At 42.6% G+C, this 27,770-nt stretch overlaps 1 protein-coding gene across 1 annotated transcript; it reads right to left on the reverse strand.

Annotated features, from left to right (window-relative positions):
- Window positions 1–2,904: 2,904 nt before the first annotated feature.
- DGAT2L6 (diacylglycerol O-acyltransferase 2 like 6) lies at window positions 2,905–26,221 on the reverse strand. The gene is made up of 7 exons (XM_084789044.1): window positions 26,063–26,221; window positions 8,796–8,906; window positions 8,383–8,453; window positions 7,822–8,026; window positions 6,257–6,431; window positions 4,053–4,264; window positions 2,905–3,613 (listed from the first exon to the last, which is right to left on the reverse strand). The coding sequence occupies exons 1-7, from the start codon at window positions 26,145–26,147 to the stop codon at window positions 3,459–3,461; spliced, it is 1,014 nt and encodes a 337-aa protein (XP_084645170.1). The 5' UTR covers window positions 26,148–26,221; the 3' UTR covers window positions 2,905–3,458.
- Window positions 26,222–27,770: the final 1,549 nt, after the last annotated feature.

Here is a 27,770-nt window from a genome sequence, read left to right on the forward strand (position 1 = left end):
GCTCACTCCGTACTGTCCGGTGCCACAGTGACTCCATGACGTGTCTCATGAGGACCTGCAAATTCCCATCAGCAGTGACTTGAGCCAGTGTGTGATGTGTGCAGCCCACAGTCCCCAGGAAGTGGCGGCTGTTGGTGGCTTAAGAGGGGAAAAGAGAAGAAACATTGTCCTTTTGCACAAGAGCCTGCTCTCAGCCTCTGTTTAGTACTAGGCTGTGTAGCCCTCTGGATGCAATCCTCTAGCCAATGGTGGATGATGGCCATGGGTCACGTGGACTTCATAACCTGACACGTGTCACACCTAAGAGCCAGGTCCAGTACAGGATTTAGTACCAGGTCTCCGCCTCCCCAGCCTGTCCAGGGGGCTTTGGTTGATGGCACACCTGTGTAAGACACAGGAGGTCTGGAGACAGCCGCGTTTTGTTTATTTATTTTTAATTTTGTAAGTGTTTTTTTTTTTGGCAACTTTCTTTTTTCTGATATTGAGGACCTGGTACAGTCATTGAAACCCACTGAGACCCACCCTAGGATGCTCTGAACACATACCTCTGTCCTAGAAGCCAGCAAAGGAGTGAGAACGAACTGGGGAGACGACGCCTGAAGGGTGCTGCAGTAGTAGTCACCCAGCGCTAGAGTCTGTTAAAGCATTCCGGGTTCGAGGCGTTCTGCCGTGCCGCGGGGCCGCAGCTTGTGTGGATCACGCTTGTAGACGAAGGCGGTCAGGTCCAGCCCGAGCTGGATGCAAGGACCCTAATCACTTCTCCACACAGTCACAAGGAAATACGTTTTTTAGAGAATTCTTACAGAAAGCCAGGTCTCTCCTTTCATTAGAACAAAAGGGACTCGTGTGCATATCACCCAAAGTGTTTGCTCACAAAACCAGTTATAAATACAGTGAATTTTTTCTGGACCGTAGGAATATTGTTTCAAAGAAATAGTACAACTCTGATAAGTACTTGAAGCTGACCCTCTATGTGGGACTTTAAGAAAATGCCTTTTTTTTCCTTTTTTAGTTTTTGTTTTTTATTTTAATTTTATTAATTTATTCAGATTACAGCTCAGTTCTTATCCCATCCCTTGTATCCTCCCATTCCTTCCTCCCTCCAGCTTTCACCCTATTCCCCTCCCCTAGGTCTAAGACCGAGGGAGACCTCCTCCCCCACTATGTGGTCATAGGCTATCAAGTCTCATCCTGGCAGCCTGCTTATCCTTTCTCTGAGTGCCACCAGGCCTTCCCACCAAGGGGAAGTGGTCAAATATGGAGCACCAGAGACTGAAAATGCCTTTTTAAGCATTAACAGCTGACTGAAGTATTTTTGACTCCCTCTCCCAGATCTTAGGGTTGCCTTTGAAACCCTGTTTCTAGTCTTTATGTCGTATGCTTCTGTCTGCAGGTGGTGGGTGTGGACGGCTTCCCAGAGCCTCCTGCCAGGCCGACAACTAGCCAGCTTTCGTGGGAGAGTCATGCAAACTAAGTTCTTCCAAGAGACTTTCATGTCCTGGTTACTAACAGAGAAAGGAAAAATGTAATAACTGATATGATATTGTAAAAGTATTTTTCTTGAGATAATCTAAAATTTAAAACATGATATTAAATAAGGAATGTGAAATTTGTAAATGGGCGATTGTTCTCTGACCCACCAACTGAGGGGAGATTGCCTTTCCCATGTATAGCTTAAAAAAATCTGATACATCAAAAAAAAATCTGATACATCAAACCATTTGTATCTAACGTGTACAGTGTAAAATTGACTGAAAATATCACAGTGCTATTTTTTCTTTTCAGAGAGGAAATCCTCAAGGCCTTTTGAAGAATGTAAGATGACAGAAATATAAAGTTGTATAAAGTCGCCTCAGTGGGGACAGGCTGTAAAATAGATATTTGCAATCTTTTACCACTTGGGATTGTTTTTTTCTCTGCACTCATCCGAACTTTGAAATCTCTCTCTCTCTCTCTCTCTCTCTCTCTCTCTCTCTCTCTCTCTCTCTCTCTTGCTCTCATTTAAAAATGGGCTGTTTTTACTGCAGGGGCTTTTCTTTCCTAGAAACCCAACTCTACACAAAAAGAGAAACAGAAAAAAGAAAAAACCCACAAAAAACAAACAGAAAAAGCTATAAAAAGTTTTAAAAGAAGGCAGCAAAGGATAGTTTTCACATGGCGTCTCTTATTTAAGTTTTTTAAGTTAAGAAAAGCTGGTGACATCTTCATACGTTTTTGTGCAAAAATAAATGAATGGCAATAGATTTTTAAAATCTGTGTGAAAAGTCTATATACTACTTCCCTTAAATAGGCAATGTTTTATTTGTGAGTTTTTTACAGAATTTATCTGAAATGTACAAGCCTTGGATTTGCTACAGAGTGAGACGTTATTTTATTTTAATTTTATTTTTAATTTTGAAACTTCTGCAGAAATCAGAACTCCTACCATGGCTTGAAAAGGTGAGCTGGGAGGGGTGCAGGAGGGCTTGTCTGGCATGCCTGTATGTATATTTCAGAGCCTTTTTTAAATGTAAGAGCTGTACATTTCTGGGAAGTTCTGATTTTCTGTTTGTTTCCTCTTTCCTTCAAGCATTTTGCAGTGAGCTTCTTTTATATATAGCAGACAATGGGAAAGAATACAAAACTATGTGACGTTCATTTAAGAACTACAACACAGTGCTGATTCAATACACTAAAGACTTTGATAACAAAGAAGCAATGATAAAGGCCTCCATTTTAAATGTCATTCCTATATACCTTGTGGTTGAGCGCTATATACTTTTACACACTTTTTTTAGAGCGATAAATTATTGAATTACTGAAAACAAAACAAAACAAAAGGACGGCTGAAGAAAAGAAATAGGTTGCCTTACATTAGCAGAACCACATGGTTACGAGGAAGGAGCTGCACACTGGTTTGTTCCAGAGCTTTATTTTCGCAGGTGAAATAATGTGACTAGCAGCGTAATTGAAGGAGTCTTGTCTGTTTGAATTAGGAAGCCACAGTTCAGGATCCCAATTTACCCAATCCTTACATTGTAAGGTAAGGCCTGGCTTTGGAGTATCCAAACGAGTCCGAGTCCTCTTCTAAGTAAAGGCTTCTAAGCTTAAGCCTACTAACACCAACAGTGTCGCTAAGGTTTGTGGGGGAAGGGGCTCATAACTTTCATCAGGGATTTGATGGGAGTGACTTGGTTTTTTGTCATAAAATAACACGGTGTGGCAGAGCCACCCCCTTCTGCTATTCAGTCCTCACTAGTCCTTTCCTGTCTCCCCTTTACCCAAAATTGTCTTGGCTACTTAGGTGGGGATTCATTTGCTATATTTCTAACTCATTAAGAACTTCTGGCTTAGCTGGCATCTCTTTACACCTTTAAAAATCTATGTCTTCCCCCCCCCTCCCCAAATTCTTCCTTCTCTGTGGCTTCACCTGGATCTCTTATGTATTTGAGCTTTGGTTACAGTGATGTTGACTTGTGTTAGATAATTTTCAGCTCCTGGGTCTCTGGGAAGCCATATTCAACTTTGTATTGGTCAAACAGCCTGCGGATGGCGCTGGTGTATAGTTCACAGTACTTTGCCACCGTCTCCTCGTCAGGATCATTCATCTTGGGGACTGGCAGGGGTTCTCCAACTATGGAGAAAGAGCAGAGACAACTGTCAGAGTCCCTATCCCCAAACCACTACCCACACTTTAGTAGGGGGCGCATTGCAGCAGCATTTGGGGCTATCCCACTCCCTTTATTCTTTCCCCTTGCTCCAGGTATATCCTGGCTCTCATTCTCTGCTCACTTAAGTCCCACCAATGCTCCAGAGAATAAAAGGAAGCACAGGAAACAGCTGAATGAACACATTTAAATGATGTTTCTATGGCAACGGGTCTGCTCTGTCACACCCACGAATGGTCCCAAGTGTTATCTGTTTGGTTGTCCTTCCCACCCCCTGCTTTCAGCTGCACCTTTTACAATTCCCTTAGTGTACCCTGGCTGGGAGCCAGATTGCCTGGGGATTGATGGATGACTTCGGGTTGGAGACCAAGAACTTGAGTGGCCTAGAAAATGTAGAAAGCTCACCAACAGTGGTAATGGGTCGTTTGAAAGGCAAAAAGCCCCAGGATCCAGGAATGAAACCTCTGCCGTGGAAGGTACATAAACTTAAGCCTAGGATTTTTTTGCCAGCTTTCTGGAAGTGTTTTTGGAAGAACCTTAGCCATGTTCCTTCAGGAAAGATCTTGTGGTTGAAAACCTCATTCTCACCAAAGGAGTAAGAAGGGACAAGATGTGCTCTGCAAAAAAGAAGGACAGCAGTATGAGCTCCTCATTGAACAAACTCTTCCCCCAGCAACACCCTCTCTGAGGTGGGAAATGTCCCCAATCTCCCAACAACAGGACAAGCTTCATGTCTCATTCCTGCCTCACCACTTCCTCCAATGGAACTTAAGTGAGACTGCAGCACCTTCCCACATGCCAGGAAGAAGGAAGCTCAGAAGACTCAGTAGTTTGATTCAGCATCCAGGGTGAGCCCCACCAACTGCGCACGCGTACATGCCACTACTCTCTTCAAAGCCGTCCCAGAGCTCCTCACTGCAGCCCTCACTGCTTAGCATGAGCTCAGTGTCCCAGCCCTTCCTGTGTGGCCAGCTTCCCCGCCTACTTAGCCATACTAAAATGTGCCAAGCCCTTTCTCATCTCTGCCCAAATGTTCGGTTCTCTCTGTCTTCTCTCTATGTGGCAAATTCCACGTTGCCTCTCAGTACTCTGTTTTAACTGCAGCTCCTTATAAAGGTATCTTTGATCACATCCATTACCCACGGTGGGTTTGTGATCACTCAGCTAGTTCTTCCCCCTGTCTTGATTTCCCACCTCCATGCCCTGCCTTATAGTCATCTCTTTACCTGTCTGGCCAATCAAAAGGGAAAGTTCTGACGTTTCTCTTTGAATCCCTAAGGTCTGGTCTGGTATGATGCTGCATATATCCTATCTCCCATTGACTGAGTTTTCACTTTTGCTTGTTTATTTACTGTATTGTTTTTGAGGTGCTGGGGATTCAACACAGTCTTGCACATGCCAGGTAAGCGCTCTATCACTAAGATGAACCCCAGACCTTTACACGTTTTTAGCTGATCTAGCCAACTTGTCCAGGCCAGGCTTCCTTCTTCAGGCTCTACAGTAGGGGAGATTGCAGGCATGTGCCACAATGCCTGGCTCTTTTCCCATTTTTGTCTGATTGGCAACTCACACAGTTCAGATATCACCCTCCAGTGAAACCTCTGGTTTGGACCACAGTCTTTCCATAACTTGGTGCTCCCATAGCATTTTTGCATATTTCTCCTTTATCATACTTCATTTACCCAACAATTTTCCATTGAGTTCTTTTTTATGTGGCAGCACTGTTTTAGGTCATGTGGACACACATTAGTGAGTACAAAGGATGGGGAAATTTTCCATACTTGTGGTGTTTACTAGCAGTAAAGGAGTAGGCAATAGGGAAGATTAGTGAGGACTGAACTCAGGGAGGTGGGTGAAGACCATATTACTCAAGATCTTTTTCTCTGTGTGCCATGGGAGTCATTGAAGCATTTTGAGACATGCTACAAGTTGACTCATGGTTACCAGGATCTTTCTAGCTACAACTGGGAATAGAAACATGGAGGTGAGGGAAGCAGGGACAGAAGCAAAAGGAGAAGTCCCAAGGCTTGTAATGATCCAGTAGAGAGAGAGGCTGAGTGTTTACATCATGGGGATGCTAATTGAGATGGTATGTAGCTGGATTCTATATGTATTTTGTTATGATACGTGCATAGATTTGTTATCTACGTTAGACTGTGAGTCTGCAAGCACTGGGTATCATTTAGTCCTGTCTTCCAGTGTCCTGTACTAAGCCTGACACATAGTAAGTATTTCATAGTTGCTGAAAACACTCTGGGGCATCACCTTAGCACCTATTTCTGGACCACCCAGCCAGTGCCTTCATTACCCTTTGGTGGTTCTTAGGGCCTCCCAGTGAAGGAATAAATATATAACAAAGCCAGTTGTGCCCAGAGCCCCTGACTGATGGACCTTCTTCTGCTTTTCTTTCCTCAACTTCAAGATCTAAAATTGCCCATCAAAATGTCTAGCCATCCAAACATTCCCAAGACATAATGTGAAGGGTTAAAGGAAGTAATCAGAGTAAAGAGGGGATATGTAGAAGGTTTCCCAGAGAGAGTGCCATTGTGGTTAGAGCTTTGGAGGCCCACGGCACCATGATAAGAGAGTCACCAAATCTAGAAACCCACCCTGTCTTCAGTGCTAGCTTCACAAAACCTTTATGATTTTTGAGGTAGAGCAGGGGAACTCCTGGGAGGCTCAAGATGGCTTCAGCAGCTCCGCCCACCACAATGACCACAGCGTTGCCTGAGCCTTTCTGGGTCAGCTTATACTTCAGGGACAATTCACTCACTGGACATATACCTGTAAAACCAAAGAGTCAAGTGGTGGATACAAGGAATTTGGTTCCTGCATATGGGAAAAGACTTCCTCAAAGCTCTTCCTGCTGGAGGCAGTTACTACCGTCTGTCTTTGGTCTCATGTCTTGAGTTAACCTTAACCTGAGAAGGTATCTTTAGTGGCAGCTGTTTGCTTGCCTTGGTAGGACTCCAGGCTTCTACAGTCAGGGCTGTACTGATTTTTCCCTATCTGCTTCCTGTTCTCCAGATAAACAGTCTTTAGCTTCACCTTTTCCATTTCTACCCACAGACTAACCAGGCTGAACATTCTGGGAACCCTCCAGAGGCATTTCCTCTGGGGGTAAACAGGCTAGTCACCATTCGTGTGCTTCCTCCATAAGAGCAAGCTGTCAAAAGAATCCATTGACTAAGATTTTGGGTGAGCAGGCAGATCAAGCAAAATTGAAATGTAGATGAATAATGGAATGTGAATGGCATCCTGTTGTTCAACAAAAGCCACAGACGCTTATCACTTTGGAATCCCATTTTTGCCTTGAATTCATCTTCTATTATCTACTGGGATGGCAGAATTTGCATCCAAGGTTAGCCATCAAGAGAAGCCCTTGCTACATGTCCATACCAACCAAAGAGGGGAGCTGAAAAGCATTTTGGTATTTCCTTCAAGATAAATGCATCTCACCTTTTAGTTTGCCTTCACCTGTTTTCTGGTGTCCAGAAGGATGAATATTTATCCTGAGAGAAGGAAATCTGTTACAATGCCCAGGTCTGAAGCTTGTCACTGGGAAGCTGTCCTGAATTCTGATAGATGATTATCTTTTATCTTTTGACATCTTAAGCAAGTATGAAGGGGTTCCCAGGAGATGCAAGGCATTGATCAATACTGTATGTACTAACTGGTATGAGAGACTTTACACTGTCTTTAAGGAGCCTTGGAAATTAGAGAATATATATATATATGTATGTATGTATGTATGTATGCATGCATGTATGTATGATGTATGTATGTATGTATGTATGTATGTATGTATGTATGTATGTATATCTCCAGCTGAAGGAAGCCAATTGGCATCCCAGAGAAAAAGTTGATGTGATTTCCCCTGCATTCATGTTTAATATATGGCATTTACTCTCAGCTTTCCATTTCAGCTTGATTTTGCACTTAGCCTTCTGATCACCCTTTGTAAGGAATCCTGGCAACTCACAAATACCTGTAACTTCCCCTGCTGACCAATCAAAATGCCTCTCACAACTTGTGCAGAAGTGGGCACATACTCCTGATACTGGTTGAATGCTTTAGAAAAATAAATCGTTTTCTATCACAGAATGACTATTAGGGCTTATTGGGGTGGGCATCTTGAGTTGAATTTCTGAACAGGATGATTTATTGTACTCACCCAGTGACATCACATATTCTCGCACAATTGGGATCCAGAAAATCTTTTCCAAGGTTGCTAAGGAGGGAGTTATAGAGGGGAAAATCCTGGAAAAGCCAGTGGCCTCAGTAGCAAAGTTGATGAGGGCACCAAAAGAAAAAATGCCATGGGGATGGTTGGCAATGATGTAATTGTGATTGGGAGAAAGCTCATGGGTCTTCACCAGCTGTTAGAGAAAGAATGAAGGAGACTGATCAGGAAAAAGGAAGAAAAGATGTGAAAACTTAGAGCCCAGCATATAGCCTCCATATCCATGCTCATTAAGATGTTATTGTCATAGAGAGTCCAAGGGATCATGGTGCTAGGAGATGCTGGCCTGGGTTTGCCACTGTGGAAAAGGTATTGCTCATCTATCTCCCCACTTGCACATCTATTTTGGGTTTCTGTTTACATTATTCTTTTAGACATTCACCTTCATTGTTGCCCATCAGAGCCCTTGAAAACATGGATCTCAGTAGGAAGCGGGAGTTCAAAAATAAGGGCATCTAGAAGAAAGATTGGCAGGCAGAGGAAAGGTATTACCTTTATTGGGAAGTAGCTTTGGAAATACTTCCAGAGGGTCCAGTTTCGTATCCAAGCTGAACGCCTACCATCTGTGGATAGAGGAAAAAAAGAAGGGCTAGTGGGCCATTGCCAGTCCTTATACCTCTCCCAGAGGTGAAAGTTTGACCTATGCTCCTCAAGCTTTAGAAGCTGCCTCCCTCTTACATCTCAGATGTCAAGTCCAATAGCCAAAGAGAACCAAAAAGGTGACAGGGAGACAGGCTGAGGCTGGAGGTACCTACTCAAAGATTTCAGTCTCTTAAGGCTTCATGGGCAGCCAGTCAGAGACCTTCGTTCCCCTCTTCTCATCTCTTCACCCGCCTCCCTCTTCTGTGTTCCCATGACTCCACCCTTAGCACAGATGGACTCACAATTCGGCTCACATCTCTTACCTTGACTGTGGGTTTTCCAATCATAGGCAAGCCAGGCTAAGCAGAGCACAGACAAGGGCCATAGGCTACTGAACATCAGGGAATAGGGTATACCCAAGATGGGAATACATCCTGAGGAGACACAACCCACACATGCGGTTCAGTTACTCTCTAGGCTTGATACACCTCTTACAACTTCATCCCACCTCTACACTAAGGAAGCAGGCAAGGCCGATATGGGGACTTTCTTTTCTTTTCCCCTCAGCCATTGCCTAGCTCTTGCTCTGGCTCAGGCTTCTGACTGGGTCCTCCTGAAGTCTGAGATCTTGTTCAAGGAAACTGCAGAACCACAAAGTTCTCAGAGCAGGCCTTCATCCAGGGTCAAAGGGCAAAGAACAGCTTGGCAAAAGGAAAGAGAAGTACATTGGGCTGGTGGTGGATTATCCTCAATCTGGTGGTTCAGAAAGTCCTTATAGATGGTTGGTTTTCCTTGCTTTGTTGGCCTGATAAACCCACACATTCTGAGGGTAGGGGCATATCTGCAGTGGCCACACTGTTTGATGTTGAGAAGAAAATGTAGATTAGAAACTGCTTCATTGTGCCTTATTTTGTCCCTTCAAAGGGTTGCAAAATGTTCAGAATGGGGAAAATGTGACTCTGCTAGCAAAGAGACATGGCAGGCTACAGGATGGAAACATGTTATGTCTTACAGCAGTGGGAAATTATTTACGAATTCATTTCTCCTGTGATGGACTCCAGGGCTTGTTCATGCTAGACTGAGCTATATCCTCAGTAATGGGTTCCATTTTTAATCAGCATGTAGTCTTAGGACACTTGCTCTGAGCACCTCCAGAGTGCAGCACACAGAGGCTTTTATGTTGTCAAAACATCAACACAGGTTAGGCTTAGTGACACACACCTTTAATCCCAGCACTTGGGAGGCAGAGGCAGGTGGACGTCTGTGAATTCGAGACTAGCCTGCTCTACACAGTAAGTTCAAAGACAGCCAGAGCAACATTAGTGAGACTCTGTCTTGAAAAACATCAGTCAATCAATTGATCAATCAACCAATAAATCATTCAATCAAGCAAAAACAGACACTGACACAGCAAAGGTCTTTTTGAGATGGCATTTTGGGGCTACTCAGTCCAGTGCTGAGCACTCAGTATGAAGGGGAGAGAGTTTTTATTTTTCTGGTGTTTCCATCAGCAAGTGCTGCTGTGGCCCTGGGAACAGCCTTTCCCCAGCTCTTTGAATATCACCTGGTGCAGATTTTCTAAGTGTCTCTGACTCCCGCAGCAATCTGCTGATGGTGTCCCTTCTCACAGTGAGTAGGGTGATCCCCAGATCATGCCAATCCTGTTGATATAGGCTCTAAACTTCCTCTACAGCTTTGTGAAGTTCACTATTTTATGTTGCTGTTTAGGCTACAAATACCAGGATGCCGCACACCTCTTCTGATAATTATTCTGTAGCATTTTCCAGTCTCCAGTCTTCTTATAGATGCTGGCAGACCGTACCTGTATGCTAGCACTGTTTTCTGACCACAAGATGGGATGTAAAGAGGAAGCAGGGCTGGTGTGGTGGGGCACACCAGTGATGTTAGCAACTGGGAGGTAGAAGTAGGAGACTCAGGAGTTTCAGGACATCTTTGGATACATCATGAATTTAAGGTCAGCCTGGGCTACATGAGACTCTATCTCGCCGGGCGTGGTGGTGCACACCCATCCCAGCACTCAGGGAGGCAGAGGCAGGCAGAACACTGTGAGTTCCAGGCCGGCCTGGTCTACAAAGCGAGTCCAGGACAGCCAAGGTTACACAGAGAGACCCTGTCTCGGAAAACAGAGAGAGAGAGAGAGAGAGAGAGAGACAGAGAGACAGAGAGAGACAGAGAGAGAGAGAGAGACTGAGACTAATTCTATCTTAAGAGGCAAGAGAGTGAAAGCTAGAGAGTGAGAAAGCAGGAGAGCGCTCATGGTTCTGGCATATTTTGCTTGTGTTCCAGTGAGGCATTTTTGGAGGAGATTTTAAAGGAAGGCTCTTAAATATGTGTTCTCCTAATTCAGTCCACACACTGAGGGTGGCCAAGCCACTGAAATAGATATGCTGTGGTTGCTCATCCTCATCCTAATTTTTGTTTCCTAGTAGGCTATGATACTCACCAGCTTTCTGTCTGCTCATTCATTTGCCTTCTGTGTACTTTCTTTTTCTGTGCTGGTGGGATTGAACCTAGGATCCTGGAAATGCTAGGGAAGCATCCTACCACTGAGCTATATCCAAGACCCTTAGTATTTATTTATTTATTTATTTATTTATTTATTTATTTATTATTTTCTAGGAACTTATTGCTAAGTTACTCAGGCTGGTCTAGAACTTGTCCTGAAGCCTACGTAATTCTTGGTCCTTCCGCCTCAGCCTCTTGGGTAGCTACCCTTACAGGCATGTACCACCATACTTGGCCACTGTGTATTATCTAGAATCAAGTGTCTGTCCAAATCTTTTGTCCATTTCCCTTTCTTTCATTGTTGTCATGGAGACAGGGTCTCAGGAAGCCCAGACTACTCTCAAACTGGCTACGTATCCAAGGATAACTCTACATTTTATATTTTTCTGTCTCCATCGCCCAAGCACAAGATTACAAGGACTCACCAGTTTGTCTACTCTTTTGTTCACTTCCAATTGGTTTGTGTATTTTCCTATTATGGATTTCTGGGCATTTTAAAACATTTTACACACAAGTACCTTGTCTATGGTTGATTTTACAAGTATTTCCTTCCAGTCAGTGCTTTCTTATTGACAAGGGATTTCATAACATAAAATCTTTTTATTTTTGTGAAGTGTAATTTACCAGACTTTTTCCCTTTGCAGATTCCGTGTACAGTACTTCTTAAAAATTAGATATATACATTTCTTTAAAATTACATATACATTAAAATATATTTCTTAAAATTTTCTTAAAAGGATACACATGAGGACAACTTTCAGGAGTTCTCTACCATTGGGGCACATTCCAGCTCTGTTTGTTTCAATTTTAAAACGGAACTTCTTTAAGTTGCCCAGGCTAGGCTAGAACTCATCCTGTAGCCTAATCAAGATTTGAACTTGTGATCCTTCTGCCTCAGCCCCCAGAATGGATGGGATTGTATTCCTGCACCATCAGACCCACGTCTCCCATGGTTTCAAATGAAAATTGGTAACTTTCTGTTTCACATTAGATCTATGACCCATTCCAAGTTGTTTTTCCCACATGTATACTGTGGCACATGCTTATCTACACACACACACACACACACACACACACACACACACACACACACACACCTAAGTTAAAATGTAATAAAGTTAATTTTAAAAGACGGTGATTGTATATCACTATTCTGTAAAATATCCTACTTTCTTGATTTCTTCCATCTTTATATTTTAGTAGACAAAAGCTTTTATAGCTGGACATGGTGTCATTCACCTTCAATTTCAGAACTTGGGAAGGAGAGGCAGGAGGATTTCAGGGAGTTGGAGGCTAGTCTGGTCTATAGAGTGAGTTCCAGGACAGCCAGGGCTGTAGAGATGGACCCTATCTCAACAAACAAGCCAACAATCAAACCAACCGAGCTTTTCTAAAAATCTGAATTCTGTTCCCCTTGTCTCTAGCAGGGATTGAAACTGGAGCCTCACATATGCTGGCATCTACCACTGGGCTATGCCCCCAGGCTGATAGTCTGAACCTTCTAATGATGGCTCATTTCCTGCTAAGAGCTGAGCACCCCCTCTGGCTATTAAAAACAAGGAAATCAGCCAGGCATGGTGGCGCAAGCCTTTAATCCCAGCAGGCAGATCGCTGGGAGTTTGAGGCTAGCCTGGTCTACAAAGCGAGTCCAAGACAGCCAAGGCTACACAGAGAAACCCTGTCTCATCAAAACAAAACAAAACAAAACAACAAAAACAAACAAATAAAAAAACAAGGAAATCCCAAAATTTTCAGACAAATGGATGGAACTAGAAATGATCATACTGAGTGAGCTAACCCAGAAGCAGAAAGACTCACATGGTATATACTCACTTATAATTGGACACTAGCCCAAAAGGCATGTCCCATGAAAGGCTTCACTTACCAGGAGATTGGGATAGATGAGGGGCTTCCTATTGGGACTCTAGGTGAGAGAGGTATGGGAGAATGGGGAAATAGAAGGATCCAGAGGGTCCTAGAAACCTATAAGAAGAACACTATAATGGGCAGATCTGGGCCCAGGGGTGTCTGCTCAATCTACTGTACCAGCCAAGGACAATACGTGCAGTAAACATTGAACCCCTACTCAGATCTAGTCAATGGGCAGGACATTCTCCACAGTTGTGTGGAGAGTGGGGACTGACTCTGACATGAACTCTGGTGTCCCATATTTGACCAGTTCTCCTTGGTGGGGAAGCCTGGTGGCACTCAAGAGAAAAGATAAGCAGGCTACCAGGGTGAGACTTGACAGGCTGTGACCATATGGTGAGCAAGGAGGTCCCCCTCGGTCTTAGACCAAGTGGAGGGGAATAGGGCGAAAGAGGGAAGGAGGGAGGAATGGGAGGATACAAGTGAGGGGAAAACAATTGAGTTGTAATCTGAATAAATTAATTAAATAAAAAATGTGATTTATAGCTACCTTTCAGCTCATTCCAACACACAACCAAAACAAAGTCTGCACAAAACAGGCAGAGGCAAAATTTTTCTGTCTTCTCACTCTGTAATACTATGGTGGTATCAATCAAATTTCTTTTGATATGAAACTTTTGGTAGCCTCTGATGGGCATGACCACTGGTAGTTTCCCCACCTCAGCCAAATCTGGAGCCATAGGCCCTGACTTGCACGTTCTTCATATCAAGAAAGTCCTGTCCAAGCAGCAGTTGCTACCCTGCAACTATGGTGTGAGCCAACAGCAGCTGTCCTACAGCACCCAAATATCCTGCATAGAATCCAGGTGCAGGTAGGTCAACCCTGTTAGTGGTATGAGGGCACATATGAGTTCTGGGTTAACAAGCTCTCTGGTTTGGGGCAGACAGGGAAGCAGGCCCTGCCTGGGGTATGGAAAGCCTCTTGGAAAGCTTCACAATATCTCTTATTTCCAACCATATTTTGGTGGAAACGTTAGAATTTTTTTCTAGACAAGATCATGTCATCTACTAATAGATAATTCCACTTTCTTTTTTTTCTTTTTTATTAATTTATTCATATTACATCTCAGTTGTTAGCCCATCCCATGTATCCTCCCATTCCTCCCTTCCTCCCACTTCCCCCCTACTCCCCTCCCCTCCCCTAAGTCTGTGTCTGAGGGGGACCTCCTCCCCCTGAATATGCTCATACGGTATCAAGTCTCTCCTTGGTGACCTATTATCTTTCCTCTGAGTGCCACCAGGCATCTCCATCCAAGGGACATGTTCAAATATGGGGCACCAGAGTTTGTGTGAAAGTTAGATCCCCTTCTCCACTCAACAGTGGAGAATGTCCATCGGCTAGTCCAGGTAGGGGTTCAAGGTTTACTGCCTATTTTTTCCTTGGCTGTTGCCACAGTTTGCGGAGGACCCCAGGGCCCAGACTCGCCTGTAGTTTTCCAGGACCCGCTGGATCCTTCTATTTTCTCTTTCTCCCAGGCTTCTCACACCTAAAGTCTCAATAGGATGTCCTCCCCTCTTACCCACTATCCTGGTAGGTACAGTTTTTCATGGGGACGTACACCTTGGACTAGTGTCTTGATATAAATGAGTATATACCATTTAGCTCTTTTTGCTTCTGTGTGAACTCACTCATTATGACAATTTCTAGTTCAATCCATTTGTCTACAAATTTTGGAAATTCCTTGTTTTTAATAGCTGAGTAGTATTCCATAGTGTAAATGTACCACAGTTTCTTTATCCATTCTTCGACTGAGGGACACGTAGGTTGTTTCCAAGTTCTGGCTATTATGAATAAGGCAGCTATGAACAAGGTTGAGCATATGTCCCTGTTGTGTGGTAGTGCATCCTCTGGGTATATTCCAAGGAGTGGAATAGCTGGGTCTTGAGGAAGCCCTATTCCCAGTTTTCTGAGAAAGCACCAGATAGAATCACTCCTGACTTCTCAGCAGAGACCATGAAAGCCAGAAGGGCCTGGACAGAGGTTCTGCAAACTCTAAGAGAACACAGATACCAGGCAAGACTACTATATCCAGCAAAATTATCAATAACCATTGGAGGTGAAGACAAGATATTTCATGACAAAAACAACTTCACACAGTACCTAGCAACAAATCCGGCTTTACAGAAGTTACTAGTAGGAAAATTCCACCCCAACTGGTCAAACTACAACCAAAAATACATAAGAAATAAATAACTACACCATTGCAAAATCACAACTTCACAAAAACTCGATTGTTACAAATACCAAAAATGAAGGGACTTACCAATCACTGGTCATTAATATCTCTCAACATCAATGGTCTCAACTCTCTAATAAAAAGACACAGACTAACAGAGTGGATGCATAAACACGACCCAACATTCTTCTGCATTCAAGAAACACATCTCAACCACAAGGAGAGACATTGCCTCAGAGTAAAAGGTTGGGGAAAAATATTCCAAGCAAATGGTCACAAGAAACAAGCTGGGGTAGCTATTCTAATATCTAATAAAATAGACTTTCAACCAAAATTAGTCAAAAGAGACAAGGATGGTCACTTCATACTTGTCAAAGGTAAAGTCCACTTTCTTTTCAATTTAGAGTTTTTTTTTTCATTTCCTTTCTTAGCCCTAGCTAAAAATTCTAGTACTCTATTGAATAGAAATGATGAGTAGAAAATAATCATCTTATTGTTCATCGAGTATGAGTGTAGCTGTGGGCTTTTTATATGTGGCCTTCAGGATGCTGAGATATATTCCTTCTATATCTAATTTGGTGAGAAATTTTACCTTTAATAAGTATTGAATTTTGTCAAAGTCTGGTTTCTGTATTTATTGTGACAGCCATGTGATTTTTATTCTTCTCTGAGTTAGTGTTGTGACTAGTGTTTACTGACTCTAACAGTTGAAGTTGTACATATTCACATCCCAGGGATAAACTTCACTTGATCATGGTGAATATTTTTTATATGCTGTTGGCTTTGCTTGTTTCCATGCTCATCTGGGATATGGCCTTTTACTTTCCTTGTTGTATTCTTGCCTGAGTCAGCTATCAGAGTGATGATGACTTTATAAAATCAGTTGGACATCTTCTTCTCTTTAGCTTTTTGAGAAGAGTCTAAGAAATGTTAAGCCAGGTGGCGGCGGCACATGCCTTTAGTCTCAGCACTTGGGAGGCAGAGGCAGATGGATCTCTGTGAGTTCAAGGCCAGCATGATCTTCAGAGTGAGTTTCAGGAGAGCCAGGGCTACACAGAGAAACCCTGTCTTGAAAAGCCAGTTCTAGCACAGCCAGGGCTGCACAGAGAAACCCTGCCTCAGAAAAATAAATCATGCCTTCCCTTGCATTGGTTCCTGATTTCTACCAGTGTTAATATCATTCAAATGATTCTTTCCCCCACTTTCAGGCTACCATCTGGTCAAAGCCATCATGATCTCCCTAGGTGAGTACCAGTGCCTTTGAAATCAACTTCTTGCTTCTGTGTGAACTCACTCATTATGACAATTTCTAGTTCAATCCATTTGTCCACAAATTTTGGAAATTCCTTGTTTTTAATAGCTGAGTAGTATTCCATAGTGTAAATGTACCACAGTTTCTTTATCCATTCTTCTATTGAGGGACACGTAGGTTGTTTCCAAGTTCTGGCTATTATGAATAAGGCAGCTATGAACATGGTTGAGCATATGTCCCTGTTGTGTGGTAGTACATCCTCTGGGTATATTCCAAGGAGTGGAATAGCTGGTCTTGAGGAAGCCCTATTAAATGGTATATACTCACTTATATCGAGACACTAGTCCAAGGTGTACGTCCCCATGAAAAACTGTACCTACCAGAATAGTGGGTAAGAGGGGAGGACATCCTATTGAAACTTTAGGTGGGAGAAGCCTGGGAGAAAGAGGAAATGGAAGGATCCAGTGGGTCCTGGAAAACTATAGGCGAGTCTGGGCCCTGGGGTCCTCTGCAAACTGTGGCGACAGCCAAGGAAAAAATAGGCAGTAAAAACCTTGAACCCCTACCCGGACTAGCCGATGGACATTCTCCACTGTTGAGTGGAGAAGGAGATCTAACTTTCACACAAACTCTAGTGCCCCATATTTGAACATGTCCCGTGGACGGAGATGCCTGGTGGCACTCAGAGGAAAGATAATAGGTCACCAAGGAGAGACTTGATACCATATGAGCATATTCAGGGGGAGGAGGTCCCCCTCAGACACAGACTTAGGGGAGGGGAGGGGAGTAGTAGGGGGGAAGTGGGAGGAAGGGAGGAATGGGAGGATACATGGGATGGGCTAACAACTGAGATGTAATATGTATAAATTAATAAAAATGTATTAAAAAAAATAAAAAATAAAATATCAAACTATAAAAAAAAAAAAAAAAAAAAAAGAAATCAACTTCTTGCTCTCATTTGGATGTGGGTGAAACCAGTACAATGTAGTTAAATCTGGTTCTGTCACTGAGCAGCGCGTCACAGGAACATGTGCCCAAAAGGCATGCCTGTGGCTTTTGGAGTAATTATTGGCACTCGCTCACGTCTCTATAAATACAGAAAACAAAATGAATTTATGACCTGGGCATTGTGGTGTATGCTTGTAATTGCAGCACTGACGAGTCAGAGTATATGTGTGTGTTAGGGAGGTGGCCGTTAAGAAGAGAGTCCAGGCTCCTAAGCTTTGTCTAAAGGGCTCTTTGTGATCTAGTCCCTAGCTTATTTACTGCACTCTGTTTTAGACCCTTCAGCTTAGTCTGATATTGAACTTCAGGGTTTCTGCAAATGTCGCTTTCTTTCCCTGGCAGGCTGTTTCCTCAGCTGTTTGCACAGGTAGCTCCTAATCACTTTTCAGACCTCAGGATAAACGGCATAAGTTCAAACGTTTGAGGCTACCTTTGAAAGGTCTCATCTCCCTAAATAAACCTCTCCACTCGTCTTCCACCCTCCGTCTCCATTGCTACCATTCTGATCTACGAGCTGACTTCTTCCACTGTGGCTTTTTGTCTGTCTTCAGCTGTTGCTGTCTCCCTGCCAGTCGTTTCTGAAGCCATTCCTCAACATTTTGAATTGCACTTTTCCACACTTGCCTTTTACAAAAGCCATCAGTACTTTCCCAGCAATTTAAGCCTCAACAGATTTACCCAGCTCTCTCCTGACTAGACCCAAGTATTTCCTAGCGCTGTCTCCTACTATCCACCTACACACCTCCAATGCTGTTTCTCAGTGTTCTTCAAAGGGTAGGCCTCTTGCCACTTGTAGGGGCACCAGATGATATGAGGTGGTGGCGTATGCATGGAATGGTGTTTTGAACACATAATGACTCAAAATGATTTCAGGGTAGTGTTATAAAGATTTCACTTAAAGCAAATTATTTAGACTACAGAAATTGTCCACTTAATAAAAGGATTATGTTAAGCAGTGTAGATGATGGTATCCACAGCTGTGGAGAGAACCCGAAAGCTAAAGCAGAGGAAGCAGGTACCCAACCACCGCCATCCATTTCTCACTCAGCCTGCAACTTACCGTATCATTTCATGTTTATATGCATTCAGCCATTCTGTTCTTTTGTTTTGATTACCTTCTCCCCAACTTTCTGCTTACCAAATGTCTTTCATCCTTCAAGGCTTACGTTAAAAGAGACTTCCTTGATGATATCTGAAAATTCCCCAGGAAGGATTAAGTTTCTTTATTCTGTACATTTGCAACACAATACTTGTGCCTTTGTTACTGTTTTATCATATTTTCTTGTGTAATTAGGACTACGTCTATCTGGCTCTCGTTCCATTAGACAGCTATTAACCCATTGCCAAACATGAGGTGATGGCTTATGATAAACTATTGCTACATAGAGCTGTACTCTATCAACTGGATTTCCAAATTCTGCAAGTAGTAGGTGAAAGTTAACAGAATGAGAAAACACCAGCAACCTTATTCTCAACAAGGAAAAGCCTTCTATGGGTTTCTTGTGCATGTCAGGCTGTAGAGACCAGCTGTTTGCAGTTTTAGCTGCAAACCCTTTTGAGTGGAAAATTTAGCTTCAGAGCTATGGCCAAAGTCTGAGTATTGGTGATTGGCTCAATGCTTTCAGAAATCCAAGAGTGTAGCTGGATTATCCAAAAGGATTTTCTGTGCTTCTTTAGATTCTTTATTGGAACGAAATCAATGATAAATACTACTAGTTAGAGTAGAAGTGAATCAAATACTTGAACAAGCATTGACTGAGCCCACATCTGTGCCAAAAGTCAGGAGGAGATTGCTGAGGATAGGAAGAGCAAGATGAAGGGATTGAATCTGGAAGTGGAAATAAGCATGCTCTGAGATGGGGATTGCCGAACAGTGATTATGAAACAGTGCTATTTGACATCCGCTGCGCATTATCTCATTTTATCTTCTCACTGCCTTGGGATGTAATAACTTATCTTATTATAGTAATAACTTCTTATCCTCACTTTACATTTGAAGGAATGAACGCTGTGAGAAGACACATCTTTATGCCAAGACTTGAGAAAAAAGATGACATTTGTTGGGTCTCTATTAAGTGCCTGACACTTATTATGTGACAAGAGCTATTTCAAGTACTTCTTTCCCTGTGTTAACGCACATCGATACACACAGAAAACAAAGCTCCTTCCTTCCAGAACCTCTCAGCCTTGTTCACCTCCCGAGATGGACTTCAGTTGGTAGAGGAAGCAAACAAGGAAAAGCTTTAGGAAAGTCTTGGAAACAAGAACGTCGGTTCCGGGAAGAAACCTCCAGCGATGAAGCCCTGTTGCTAGAGGGCATAAGGCAGGAAAAGGTACCAAGCAGAGGGATGGTAACGATCCCATTCATTTCAGGAAGAGTTTGGGGGTGGCTATGAGAACAGGAGAAACTGTAGGCAGGGAGTTGCGTGAAGGGGGGATCCATGATTCATATGACTGGGACTGGAAATCTGAACAAGGTGATGGTTTCTCCAGCCAATTTGCAAGCTGCTATGGAAGTCAAGTATGATGATACATGTCTGTTATCCCAGCGCTTGGGAAGCTGGCCTTTAGAGTGAGCTCGTGCCTCAAAATAAAACACAAGGGCTGGAGAGATGGCTCAGAAGTTAAGAACACTGGCTGTTCTTCCAAAGGTCCTGAGTTCAATTCCCAGCAACCACATGGTGGCTCACGACCATCTATAACGAGATCTGATACCCACTTCTTGCCTGCAGGCATAGATGCATATAGAGCACTCATATACATAAAATGAATTGATAAGTCTTTTAAAAGTTAAAAAAAAATACACACAAAAGGAAAGGAAAGGAGGAAAAGATACCATGGAAATTGAGAATTTTCAGCCCAATGGAGTTAATTGAATGTAGGAATGCTTAGGACATTCTGTAGAATTTGGACCTACACAGATGCATCGATGTTTGAAGCACTTGCCATGCCTCTGTGGATTAAATGGCAAGGCTTACATAGTCTTAAGAGGCAGTGCTGTGATCTGAAGATATGCCTGAAAGTTCAAGTGTTGGGAACTAGATCAATGTGAAGGTTCTAAGAGATGAATTCTTTAAGCTAGATTAACGTTATTTCTGGAACAAGCTCCTTATAAAGATGAGTTTTGCTTTCTCTTGCTCCTCTCTTTCTTGTATACTCACTCACTCTTCCAATTTCTACCAGGGAATGACACAAAATAGCCCATTCCTGATGATGGCACCTTTATATTGGGTGTCCCAGGCTCCAGTACTGTAGACAAAATACTGTTATGCATGAGTTGCTCACATTGTGGTAATTTGCTATAGCAACATAAAATAAAGACAAATGGAACAATGGAGCTCCAAATGATGTCAGTTTCTATAATGAAAGAAAACACGGATTGAGTATTATCTCAATTTGTTCATTTGTAGAATAGCCACTGTTTCTATGGTGAATGGGACTGCCTGACTTGCTCAAGGTCACATAGAAAATGACAGTCTTCCATGTACAGGATCTTGTAGCAAGTAAGTGGCAGAACTGATCTCTCTGACACCAAATACTATGTCTTTTTTGTGGTATCAAAAACTAGAAGAAGGCAAGCATCCACACCAAAAAGATGAGTAAAGGAGGAAGAAAACATAGTTAATGGTTTCTATTGAGGAAGGTGAACTCTAGGAAGAGATATATTTAAGGTCAAGTGTGCTTCTATGACAAACAAAAGACTCAGTTCTTATTTTCATGGAGCTTATTAGTTAGAGGGGGAAACTGGGGTCTGCACCCAGTAAAAGCCTTGAATGTAGCAATTGAATGAATAAAGGGTAGTAGGTTCTGGTTAAATACTACATACCTTAGTAACTTACTTTTTATAATAATATCTTTGTTTTGAGACAGGGTTCTGCTATACAGTCCTGACTGGAACTCACAATGTAACCCAGGCTAAACTCAAACTCATGGCTCAACAACTGTCCAAATGCTGGGATTACAGGCTTGAGATGCCACGCCTAGATAGACCACAACCTTTTGGAACATATTGATTTTGACGCCATGCCTTTCAACTTCAATGCTCTCCAGAAAACCATAATGGGAAAGGGGGTTTCCCTACTCTTTGTTTGAAAGTTAATTCAACTTCTATAACTAAAATAGAACATTGAGGGTTTTTTAAAGTTATAAAAAATGCTATCCTGCTTATTATTGAAAAGTGCCCCAGATCTTCTGAAGTGACACAGTGTAGAAAGCATTACAAGGACGATATGGGTCAAGTAATTTCCATAAAGAAAAGGTGTCCATTGACAGTCCAGGAAGAACATTTATCATCCAGTCAAGGAACTAGGCAAAGCAGAAGCAGAGGGGTATTCTGCAACTGCATGAGTGGACTGCATTGAATACAAACCTCAAGGCTAGGTATGGTGGCTCACACTTTTAGTCCCAGCACTCAGGAGGCAGAAGCAAGTGGATCTCTGTGAGTTCGAGGCCAGCCTGGTCTACAAAGTGAGTCCAGGACAGCCAGGCCTGTTACATAGAGAAACCCTGTCTCGAAAAACAAAAAGCAAAACAAAACAAGCAAATTTCATAGAGCGAGATGAGTTAATGCAGGGTCAAATTCAGAGAGTGGAAATGGTCAAGGCTTCCAAGGTTACTAAACTTGTACATCATCAAGCGAACCATAGGAAAACATTATATTTGTGCAGAGAAGGGATAGGATTAGTTAGGTTTTTTTTTTTGTTGGTTTTTTTTGTTTTTTTGTTTTGTTTTGTTTTGTTTTTAATGGGACTGGAAGTAGGAATCTAATTCAGTGTGGACACGAGGCCTCGAGTTTGACTCATTCCAAGACTGGGAATGGTAGTGGAGGAGGAGAAGCCCTGTAGAAGCATGCAGCAGAATAGATTGAAGAGGGTAGAGACTAGAAATTAGAGGGTCAGAACAGTTCTCCATCGCTCTGAGAAATGGCCACGCCAAGCCCAGGAGAGACACAGAGAGAGCAAGGCTCAGAAGGCCGCCACAGCTACCATCTTCCCTAGTTCATCTTCTCATCTGTTTTTCTTACTCCCTCCATCCTACTTAGCCCTCTGGCTTTTTGTCCCACTTTCTCCTCTCTTCTCTACTTCTTCCACATAACATACAGCAGCAGTTGATAACTGGCTACGATTCTGGATATGATTCAGAAAGAATCACCGAGGAGGCTCAGAGCATGGCAGAAGGAATAAAGGAAAGAGAAAGATGAGGAAGGAAGGGAGACACTTCCATGCAGAGCATTTCCTGTGGGCACAGCTAAGGGGATGAGGATACTAAGCCTCATAGGATTTCCAAAGTTAACCAAAGCCACACAGTGAACTATAACCTCACTCTGATGTGCTCCAGGACTTGTGACCTGAGCACATCATTCTAGTCGGTCTCCCTTTCCAGCCTCCTCAACCTGCTATAAGATTTTCTTTACCTGGCACCTTCATATTTCTTCCTCATGGCTCTTTCACTTACTACAGCCCACATTACTTGTGTCCCTGCCAAGCCATGGTACATGGAATGTGTTCAGTGGTTGAATAGTTTGTTTCTGTTAGTTAATAGCAAAGAGCCTATTAATAGCTCAGCAAAGGCAGCTCAAGGTCTTATAATGGATTTTTCTTTAACTATTGATGAATAGAATTGAATATATTTGGCAACTCTGTGGCCATTATACTCTACTAGATGATTGCTCTGGTAATCTGCAAGACCTAAGATTCTTGAAATTCTTAGCATAATCACTAAAGAACAGAAACAGAATGTTATAAAATGGAATGATAATTAGTATAAAAAAAGTTAAGACAGAGGGCCAAGAAACGCTTGAAGATATGCTCAGTACCATTAGTCATTAAGAAAATGCAAACGAAGGCCATGGTGAAGTTTCATTTCACACCTATTAACATGGTAGAAAAAAATCAGAGGCTAAGAGAATTGGTGATGATACAAAGAAATCCAAAACCCTTGTGCACTGTTGTGAGAAACACAAAATGGTGCAGCCACTGTGAAAATCAATCAGCAGTCCTTTAAAACGTTACAAAATCCAATTGTCACACAGCCCATAAATTCCTTTTTTTTTTTAATATCCTAAAGATTAGAAATCAGGGTTTCAAAGGTGTTGTTAAACACTCATGCTTAAAATAGCATAATTTCTAATAGCAAAGAGGGAGAAGGGTTCATTAATAGATGAATGAATACACAATTAGAGTATCCTTAAAAGTGATATTTGATTTTAAAAGGAGGGAAATTCTGACACATGCTACCAGATGAATAAGCTTTCATGATTTTATGCCATAACACTAAGCTAGTAACAAAAATGACTATGACATAATTGTCTAGAATAAGAAAGTTCATATGAATAGAAATTAGAATGGTGGGTTCCAGAACTTGGGGGAGTAGAACTTAGGAATTTAGGGTTTGATGGGTGCAGAGTTTCAGTTTAAGAAGATGAAAAATTCTGAACACGGCTTAGAACACTATAGGATACATGTGCAAATGAACTGATGCTTAAAACGTGGAATTTTGTTTTCTCTATAAAAAAACACTAACAACGAAGATGAAATAAATAAAAATTATCTTTTATGTGCCTTCACTGGTGACACAATGGTGCCATCATGTGTCCCTAGCATTCTGGTTCCACTCCTTCAACTCTTTCAGGGTAGCTCACTGGCTACCTCTCCTAGTGGAAAGGAGAATACTGCCTCTTTCCTTCTTGATCCCTTATGTATGGTGCCACCTAATAGATCCTCTACAGTAAGTCCTGCTGGGAGGCAGTGTCCTTTGAAAGGGAAATAATGAATAAAGAAAAAGAAAGCCTGAAAATCGTCTTCTGGGAGCAAAGTAAAACCATTGTACTGAAAATAGCTGTGTGTTCAAGTGCCCTAGCAACGAGACCTCATGCCTGAAAGTACCCACTTACACATCTTTCCCTCTTCCTTCTTTCATGGTTCTGGGGTTGAAGTTGGTGCCTGCAGCTGCTTGGCTTTTGCCTCCTTTCCCTACTCTTTTAGCCCTCTCTTTCCTCACCCTTTCTGGGATCCAGGCTTAAAATGGTGGCTGTCAACTCAACACCATGTCTTGTTTGACCTTCCTCTGCCCCTTATTTTTCTACTGGAGGGATCTTTTTGAGGAAGTTAAAAGGAAAACAGAAACTATGAAGAAATTAAAAACAAAAATTTCATTGAAAAATAACTTTTTTGTCCTTTTCCCCTCCCTCCCTCCCTTCCTCCCTCCCTCTCTCCCTCCTTCCCTTCCTTCCTCCCTCACTCCTTTATTGTTGAGAAAGGATCTTATTTTATAGAGCATGTTGGCCTGGAACTCAGTAGCCACTGTGTAGCTCAGGCTAGCCTTGAACTCAAACACTCCTTCTCCCTAGGCCTCTTGAGTGATGGAATTACAGGTATGAACTACTAGGCCTGCCCAACTTTAACTTCCTTTTATTTAAAAAACATTTCTCTATTATCATCAATATTATTTGTGGATGTATGTGATGCCTGATGAGTGGGGACACGTGTGCCATGTTGTATGTGTAGAGGTCAGAAGACAACTTGGAGTCAGTTGTTGTCATCAACTGTGGGCTCTGGGAGTTGAAGTCAGTCTTGTTCAGTAAGAGCTTTTACGTGCTGAAAAAAAATCTCACCAGATTTAAATTCCTTTTCTTGACACAGCTGAAGTTAAACAGACGATGAACTCAGCATGGCTGGATTTTAATGAAGCTTAGAAAGTCTGCATCTTCTGGGGTCTATGGATCCCCTCTGGCAGTCTTATAAAGTACATGAACCCCTTCTTTGAATAATATTTTAAGTGCATCAATAAAATTCTCGACATACAAAGGCAGGCCACCATGTTAAACCACAGCCGTCACGTTACTCACAATGTAATACAGTAGCATACATGTTTCTTGCTCTACTCATTAAGGAACCAGCTTTAACAGCACTTCTCATGACTACTGGAATTTTGAAGTCATCTCATCATCAGTATAAGCAAAATTTTGAGACGTCTTTAACAAACAACTCCTTGATTGAAATACAAATCTCTTCCACGTCTGTTACTGACAAAACCACAGGTGTTGCTACACACCTAAGCTCATCGCCTACACTCATCCCTGAAGGAACAAGTACATTTCAACTAGAGGTGAATGACAGTAAAGCCATATTTGCCACTAAAATTGAAAGACTTAATCCTTCGTCTACAATCCTCTGGTTAAGAATCTCCACTCTAACAAGTCATATAGTCTGTCGTGCACCCCCTATTTCCTACCTATCTTATTCAAGATGGTATCAGTTGTCCCCACCCAGTTTCTAAGCTTGCCTCTCTAGTTGACTTCTTAGAAATCCTTGGCTTCTGGGAGCCCATCAGCCCAACACTGGTCGCAGAATCTGCTGAACAACAGCTAGCTTTTCCTGAAAATTCTAAGGTCACTCACACAGCCCTCAGACTTTACAGAATTCTTCAACATCATTCTTATAGTTTGGAAACCACTCTAGATCTTTCTAGCAACCTATCAAACAACCACCACTCTGGCCCATTCTTAAACATATTCTTTTCAGATAATTTGTAGAGGACAACTCCTGAGACTGGGATAATATCTAAATTAGAGCAGCTATAGCCTCACTCCTGGCCCCTGGACCTCCCCAGGCCATCTCTGGAGGGGTGGAGGGACCCAAGCAGGTGCTGGCACCACAGCCTTCCTCCTGGATATGTTCCCTGGCCCTTGAGATTTACTCACCTAAAATTACATAGACTGGAATCCACTGTCCTATGGAGAGTAACTGGAGGACTTCCTGCAGATCCAGTTGGGAGAAAAAGGCCATAGTCTCAGTGCTTTTCTGCCTTGGCAAAAAGCTCAACCAGAAGCTCGAAGCCACCTAGATGGAACTGATTTCAAGTTCTTTGCTTTTATCTCTTATTACCAGGGCCTAGGGCTGGTTACTTGCTGAGCTTGACCAAACCTTTCCTCCAGTTTTTCTGCCCCGCCCCAACTTCCTACACACATAAGGTTGCACATTAGACTAATATGTGTCCTTTTTGTACATGTATTACTAATTTTGATGAGGAAGCAGTGGCCTTGGGTAGCTTTGGCTATTGGGTAGTCTCTGACTAATTAGTACAAGAGAAAAGAATGGCTTTGTCCACCTTGCCTAGAAGCTCTGCAAAGCAGCTTGCTGTTAATAGTACCTGCTTTAGAAACGGATCACATTTGCTTCTGCTCCAGGGGCCATTCTGGCTCCTCCAGCTGCTAGCCACCAGCCCAATAGAGCTGGTTTTCCGGATGCACATCTGGACTTCTCTGATTCCTCTTTGTGCCTCTCTTTCCAGGGGTTCTCAATCAGTAGCCAGACAACCTATGGCAAAGCAGGAAAAAACCCTGCTCAAAGCTCCAGTTCCTCCACACTCTCCCCTCCCCCTCCATGACTATTCCCCTTTGAAAGAAATCTATTTCTCCCATACTGTTTGAAAATTGATGTTGGAAGGCAGTATAGCAAGTAGGATCATGGAGTTCACAGCAAGACAACAGGAGACGGGATCTGAGTCCTGACATGCCTTGGTTTACCCATCTGTAAAATGGGGACAATGAGAAAAGCCTGCTTCACAGTCTTGAGGATTAGATGAGTGAATGAGCATGGCTTGATCAGCACAAGGCTTGGTGCATATAGTAGATAATGTAGAACTGTTGGCTGCTATTATCACTCCTTTCATTTGTTTAAGGATATTGACCATCGATTTGTTTCAGGTTAAGGATCATGCTTCTGTCTACCAGCCATTGAAAAATTCAAAAATCATACCAGGGTCCAGATCTCAGAATGTATTTGTTTCTTGTCATTATCTACTGAAATGATACTGTTTGCAAGTCACTCTTGCTATGTACTGAGAGTTCACTGGGAAAGGAGACAGACAATTTCTGACTTCAATAAGCTTAGGGCCTAACACAGGAGATAGACACTTTTTTCCCCAGTTTTTTTGAGACAGGGTTTCTCTGTGTAGCCCTGGATGTTCTGGACTCACTTTGTAAGTCCTGGCTGGTCTTGAACTCACAGAGATCTGCCTTCTTCCCTGAGTGCTGAAATCACAGGCATGCGCCACCATACCTGGCAGAGATAGACATTTGTTTTTAAAAGTACCTATACACTTGAATTTGGAAAAGGTCAGTATCCTCTGCATATGGCCTGGAAAACAGAAGACAGTCAAGCCATTTGGTAGAGTGTAACTAAAAGTGTACCTGTAAAAAATCAAACCACAAATATTAGCAAGCGTCCTCCAACTGAGAGAATGCTCACCACCTAGGTGAGCAAGTAGAGCTATATGCTGACCTAACAACTAATGTGACCCTTCTTATCTTGAGGATTAAATGAGTGAATGAGCTTAGAGGAGCCTTCCAATAAGCTGGGGAGTACTTTCATTTTCAAATGTACCCCATCCCCAGAGATGCAAGTCCT

The sequence above is a fragment of the Acomys minous genome (assembly GCF_964271855.1).
Source record: "Acomys minous genome assembly, chromosome: 7".
Classification (NCBI taxonomy): Eukaryota; Metazoa; Chordata; class Mammalia; order Rodentia; family Muridae; genus Acomys; species Acomys minous.

Coding starts and splice junctions, on each gene's coding strand:
- DGAT2L6 (XM_084789044.1), bottom strand. CDS start 26,147: ATGGCCTTTTTCTCCCAACTGGATCTGCAGGAAGTCCTCCAGTTACTC. Junction 8,454..8,795: donor TTGGAAAACCCACAGTCAAG/GTAAGAGATGTG, acceptor CTCTATCCACAG/ATGGTAGGCGTTCAGCTTGG. Junction 6,432..7,821: donor AGAATATGTGATGTCACTGG/GTGAGTACAATA, acceptor TTGGTTTTACAG/GTATATGTCCAGTGAGTGAA.